The sequence below is a fragment of the Hemicordylus capensis genome, chromosome 6 (genome assembly GCF_027244095.1).
Source record: "Hemicordylus capensis ecotype Gifberg chromosome 6, rHemCap1.1.pri, whole genome shotgun sequence".
NCBI lineage: Eukaryota > Metazoa > Chordata > Lepidosauria > Squamata > Cordylidae > Hemicordylus > Hemicordylus capensis.
This window is the reverse complement of record NC_069662.1, coordinates 52,525,001-52,531,712: the sequence shown is the minus strand read 5'-3', so window position 1 is coordinate 52,531,712 and position 6,712 is coordinate 52,525,001. Positions and strand designations below refer to the sequence as shown.

Here is a 6,712-nt window from a genome sequence, read left to right as displayed (position 1 = left end):
CTTGTGGTATGGTGATGGCTGGTAGGAGCCCTCCACAGTTGGCTCAGGGCTTGCGATGTCTGGGGTGCAGAAATGTATGTTGGAACTCAAGCAGAATGTTCCCAAAGATTTTCCATCAGTCTCTGCTAGCTTTGTCTTAAGTTGCCTTTGATCCTCCTTGCTAAACACATTGCTACCTTTTCAGAAGGAATATCATCTTTGCCACCCAAGTGTGAGTTGGACAAGATACCATTGAGCTCTTAAAGATGTCCCTTCATTTTTACATAATTTCCCAAGAACCGAGCTAAAGCAACAGCCACCAACAAAACTCCTATCTGGACAGAGCTGAAGGAACTTTGGAGTCTTTTGTCTAATCTGCCTGTACTTGTACAAGCACTACTACTGGCCCCAGGATCTCTGGATCCCGTACTGATTTTGATAGACCTCTCTTAGCATGTTATCTGGAGTTTCACCACCTTGTTCATTCCAGTGGGGTTTCTGAGGGGTGCTGTGAGGACAATTTTGAAATCCCAGGCTTTCTACCTGGACTTGCTTATGCATATATCTATATATAAATATATATATTGCTGTATTGCAGTCTGTATAGCATTCTTCAAATGTGATAAATGTGTAACATTCCTTTTCAATGCTGACACACACACACACACACACACACACACACACACACACACACACACACACCCAACTGCCTTTTGTATGCTTACTGGCAGCAGGGTTGGGATGCTTGCTCTGGCCAGATCCCAGACAATAGTGTTCTGCTCCAAAGAGAAGTGGCTTGAGTGTGTCATTTTATGGAGATGAAAACATGCATGGGGAATGAAATCATGTGTCAGGCACTTGTGCCCTAAAATATGGCAGGCAGAAGGTGGTTCTTAAGCCAGGATGTAAGCTCAAGTATAGAGACTTGGCGAAGCACTCATGTGCTAACTAAAACTTCAGCAAGAAAATGGTGCAGTAAGCTTATGCATTGTTTGCCCACCCACTTGTACAAATAGACTTTTAAAGCTTCCATGATGTGCTAGGGCTGTGGCAAGCCTCTGCTTGTTGCTTTCATATGACACCAAAGAGCTGAACAATGCCATAAAGACTTGCACACAAAACCCATCACTTTTTACATTGGACTGGACACTGAGCCATGAGAGATGGCAAGAGTGAGGTTTGTTTCCAGCTTTAATTGTGGGGGCGGGGTGGGGGTGGTCCTTGGATCCTCTAAAGTACATTGCAATTGAACTTATCTAAAAAAAAATCTAAATCACACCAAATATCCTTTATGCATTTGTTCATAAATGGAAAAGGGCTCAAATCATTGAATAATTGAATAAATACATCCTTAGAAAATTATGTGTGAAGAGCAGGAGCTCTTAGACTTTAAGGTCAAACACTTTAGAACACTTGTTTAAAAAACTGCCTTCTTCAGGCTAAACTTTGTGTTGTCACTAGAACATCTGCAACCATACTCCAGAATCCAAAATCTGATAATTCACTTTGGACCCAAATCCATAGTTCAATATATTTTTGTAGCAAGCCAGAATCTAAAATAAAATACTGTGCTGGTCAATGACCATAATAAAGATTATTATTATTATTATTATTATTATTATTATTATTATTATTATTAAATAAAATACAGACTCTTAATTTATTCATGGCTTACATGAAAATCAAAAACACAAAATAAGACCAGATTTTAATGAGTTTTAACCAAACTAGAAATAATTAAAAGCCACCCTAAAAAGATAGGTCTTTAAAGCTCCAACAATGAGCACCTCCTATTTATTATCTCTCATCCAGCCCATTACTGCCTGTAGGCAGGCATTTAAGGGGCTAATGCCATTTCCTGATATTATGATTCTGGGGGAGTGTAACTCCATCTAGAACAGGTGAAATGCAGCTCACTACAAAGAGCACCTCCGTCTTGTCTGGATTCAGCCTTGGTTTGTTATCCCTCATCCAGCCCATTACTGCCACCAGGCAGTGAATGTGAGACTTCGTCCCCCATCACAATTAATCTCAACTGTATTAATGGCACAGACTGCAACTCTGCTTAAAAACACGGACATGCACTCCAGTTATCACTTTTCCATAGGACTTTGATAAAATACTTTGACACATAACGTTTGTTAAAATAAAACATTTAATAGAGCTATTTGATGCATTATAAATAACAATCACTTTCCTATAGAAGCTTACAAACCCAAATTTCTAGAAGGTAGTTCTGATAATTGGGGGTCTGTTTCCCTTCAGTATCAATGAGGAAAGTAGGAAGGTAACGATACTATTACCTCTTGTAGTTACTGTGAAATATGTGAGGGCTGGTGTTTGTAAACTCAGCTTAGTTCACAGGTTGGTTATGATCTAACAAACATTAATATAAAGTAGAGCTGGAACTTGTTTAGTGCTGGACATGTTCAGAGACTACAGCATTTTAAGGATAATATCCCATAGTTTCCCATGGGTCAAAGCACCTAAAACCTCTGCCACATGTTCCTTTGATCACTTCCTTGAATACTTCCCCAAAAGAGAGGTTTCATCTCTAGCCGGGAAACATTTTTTAAAGTGCTATACCTAAATCTCTAGCAACTCATCTCAAAAAATGCCACGTGGGAGATACAACGGGTTAGTTTTCCCCTCTCCTGAAAACAGCAATAGTGTATCTTCTGTTAACACAACATATGTGGAGCTGTTTTTCAAAAGAAAGAAAAACAACCCTGGGTCTCCTCCATGCTCCTGATTACATTTCATGCAAACAGAATATTAAGCCAGGGCCTGCAGCCTACGCTAGAACAGAGCCTGTGTGTTTCTGTTGCTTCTCCCTCCCTGTGCCTCTCAAACCCAGCCATCATAAGTGGCTAAAGCCGAAAGGCACAATCATCATCATCAAGAATATCTATACACTGCTTTTCAACAAAAGAAAGTTCTCAGAGCACTACATAGCAATGCAGTGACGGAAATAAAAGAAATGAAATAACAGGTCCATGTTCCAAAGGGGCTCAGACTCTTAGAGAAAGAAAGCCATGAGGGAGATCTCAGCAAACAGCCCCTGGGAAAAGACAGGCACGCTTGTTCTCATGCTGCTAACCCTTGAAGGACACTTAAAAGGTGTCTCTTTGTCCAGTTAGCAGGGCCTATCAAGTCACGAGCAGGGCAATGCTGAGGAGCTGGCCAACTAGCTACAGGCCAGGCCTGGCAAAACAGCCACTAGCTTCCACTGCTTTTAAAGTGCATATCTAAACACCCATACCCACCCACCGAAAGACTAGGAGGCGATTCTCAAGGTCCTGCAAAATTGGGCTAAGGGATTTGCATGCGCGTGAGAACCACCGGGCAGTCTCACGAAAGCGGGTCACCCACTTAAACAACCCTCCCCTAAGCCCAGGTTAGTGGAGCGAGCGCTCCACTAACCCGGGCTTTCCGATCGTGAGTTGCGGCAACGCACAAGTAGAACCCGGACCGGGAGGCTGAAAAGCAGCCGCCCAGCTCAGGGGTCTCTCCAGCATGCTCTGCACACTTGCGCAGGGCATGCTGGAGCTTCCGGGGGCCGCGCGGCCCGCGATACTCCCAGCCCCTGCCGGCTCTGTTAACAGAGCTGGCAGTCATGTGGGCGGCCACTTTGGCTGCCTGGAGCAGACTGCCTGCTCATGTGCGGGGCTAAGCCCGCTCTCCCCGCTAACCCTCCCCAGGCGGTTCCCACTGATTGTGGGAACCGCCTCTCTGTGTATTAAAGGGTTACAAGCAGTGTTGCCTCTAATTTTTTTTCATCTGTGCAGAGAATGAGTTTTGCTGTGTGTGTATGTGTGTGTGCACACGCGCGCATTCAGAATGGGGCCTCCCTGATTCAGTCTTAAATTAACTGAGTGAACATTGAAAACAACTTGTCTGTGCGCACACATCTTGGAGGGAACACTGGTTACAAGCCTTTTGAAATGAACCAAGGGTAAAAGCTAAAGGAAGGTAGCTTTGGATCATCCATATGGTCAGAAGCTTAGTATTTGGTTTAAATATATGTCCTGGTTCCCCTTTGACTTTTGAAGCCTACCTTCTGATAACATATTGTCACCAACCATGTAGGTGCAGGCGTTTGTATGTGAGTACTTTAATATTGCCCTCATCTATCAATATATGTTGTATACATAAATCATTCTAAAAATCACTTGTGTTTTCCCAGAAAGAACAAATATGTATATACATACAGCACCACTCTGAGAGGTCAGTGCTTGGTTATTGTCTTCCTACCCTGACTTAAATTATGTTTTCTTTACAATTACATTTATACTGTTTGGTGGTCCATTACCAAAAGGAGTTCCCAGATACAAGAGATGCAGAAACTCATTGGCCGCCTTCGGACATAATGCGGTTCCGCCCCTGCCTCGCATTCATATGAAACGGAGAGCTACTTCTCTGTTGTCTCACTGACTGCAGGGAGGAGGGGGATCTGGCTGTGCAGGCTTCCTTCTTTCATGAAGGAAAGCCTGCACAGCCAATAGGAGCTGGAGCAAGGGAGGAGATTCCTCCCTCAACTCCGGTTTCAGAGGGGTGAAACTGTGGTGGCCGCGTTCGGATGTAACGCTGGCACTGTGTAACTGCAGTTGGCAGGGAAACCGAGTGAAAACCGAGGGTTCATTTCACATTTGGGGGAGGGAAACTGTGGGTTCATTTTTGTCAAAACGGTGGTTCTTCGCATTCAGACATACAGCTTTGGAAACTGGAGGTGAAGGGACCTCAGGTTTCCTATTACATCTGAATTCAGCCAATGTGACTCCCCTAAAATAAGCCCTGGATGCATCCAGTCAAGACAGGTTTTTGGCATGATTTGGGGGGTCAATTACAGACCACACTACATTAAAAAAAAAAAATCTTAGCTCTGTCAGAGCTAAGTTGGAGAAGCTGGTTTTGGAGCCAGGGAGGGGCAGCTTTTCACATTACCTATATGGCTCTCATTGGCTTGTGATTTACATCTACTGTGTGTGCTAGCTTAAGCATTCTAGCCAATACCGATGGCCAGGGCAGCAATCTGTGGTTGTATACAAACTGAGGAGGACTGATGGTCTGTTTCCTAAGAAAGCCAAGACAGAGTTTCCTGCACAGGACACAACCAACCGCAGCATCCCCATTCTGCAAGGGTGATGGTGATTTCAGCCAGAACCCAAGTCAATTCTGTCATATTAATCTAGCTGCTTAGATTCCTCAATTGTTTAATTTGTGGACCACATGCTCTGTGTCTTGGGCTCCTCCCAGAATGCTTGCACTGTATTTACCCACTGGACTTGCTCATAGGCCCTCAGTCTTCATTTGCTTCTCGCTTTCATTCTCAACCCGTTTCCACTTTGCAGATGTACCCAAGGTGTGCACAAGATAGCTTAATAAAGCCTTTCATTAGCTGCTTTTCATAAGATCTGTGTGACTGGTGGAAACTTAAACAAGGAAGAATCTCCCCACCACATGCTTTCTTCCCAGATCATACTGGGGAATGGGATGATTGGAACCTTCGTCCAGATCTAAAACCGTATTCACAAGAGGCATTCTAGGAGCCACACAGTTTCTTGGCTTTTTATCCTCAACAGGACAAAGATTTTCAATTCTCTGACCAGAATGAAATTGGAACTTCAAGTGGAGGCTGACTTCATGCCACTGTTTTAGCCCTGACCTTGCAGTGTGTCAGCAGCTTTGCTGTGTGGCTCAGATGCACATGCCTGGTCCAATAATGAGTGGTATTCAGAATTAGCGAGGCTACTCAGACATCCTTCTGCCTTGGACTGTTTGAACTTGGATTCTCCCTGCCCCACATTCACATCTTCTTGCATTTCACGTGCACAAAAAGCGTGGCAGGGGACAAGGAAGTGCCGTCCTTGGAGAGCAGGTGGATGTGTCGATAGCCTGTGAAGGAGGAAGAGAAGAGTAGAGATGCAAACAGAGAGGGGGAAGAGGGAGTGTCCCTGCAACCCTCTGCATGGCACATCTATCCAACTGGCTGCGTTCTCACAATTGGGCAATGTTAGTTACGCTGTCACAAGCTGGGAGACGGTGGTGTGAGGGCTCCCAAGAAAGCCAGTGAAAGTGATCATGCGCCGGCTCCCATGTTGGCTGGGCACTGCATCCCCACAACGTAGAGCCACGGTCAGCCAAGATCTCATCTACAGTGCCAATCATGGTTGAATGTTGACAGGACACAATGCCCAGCAGGCACCTGATCACTTTAACAGCTTTCACAGGCGCACGTACATCCCCACCTCCCAGCTTTCGGTGGCATAACTAATGTTGGCTGATTGTGAGAACCAGTCGTAAGAAGAGCCCTGCTGGATCAGGCCCAAGGCCCATCCAGTCCAGCACCCTGTTTCACACAGTGGCCCACCAGCTGCCTCTGAGAAGCCTATAGGCAAGAGGTGAGGGCATGCCCCCTCTCCTGCTGTTGCTCCCCTGCAACTGGTACTTGGAGGCCTCTTGCCTCTGAGGCTATTTAGAGACCTCTTGCCTATAGCTATCACACTAGTAGCCATTAGTAGACCAGTCCGGTGTCCTTTGTGTCCTATCGTGTGAACCACCCTGCTCAACATCCAGTCACCTGTGAAGCGCTGTAGGCCAAAATAGAAAGATCTGGGAAACTCACTGAGTACATGTGGCTTGGCTCCCTTGCTCAAGGCAGCGAAGATCTCCTCGCTCTGCAGGCACCTTTCTGCAGTACATCTGCTTTCTGAATAGGGCATGCTTGGATGTG

At 45.2% G+C, this 6,712-nt stretch overlaps 1 protein-coding gene across 2 annotated transcripts in view; it reads right to left on the bottom strand.

Moving 5' to 3' along the window:
• Positions 1 to 2,051: 2,051 nt before the first annotated feature.
• Positions 2,052 to 6,712, bottom strand: part of PLCD3 (phospholipase C delta 3) — a 96,227-nt gene continuing 91,566 nt past the window's right edge. For both annotated transcript variants that reach the window (XM_053260741.1, XM_053260742.1), the window contains exon 16: positions 2,052 to 5,874. In XM_053260741.1, coding sequence (XP_053116716.1) covers positions 5,786 to 5,874 — 89 coding nt within the window. In that variant the 3' untranslated portion in view covers positions 2,052 to 5,785. The remainder of the gene's footprint in view (positions 5,875 to 6,712) is intronic.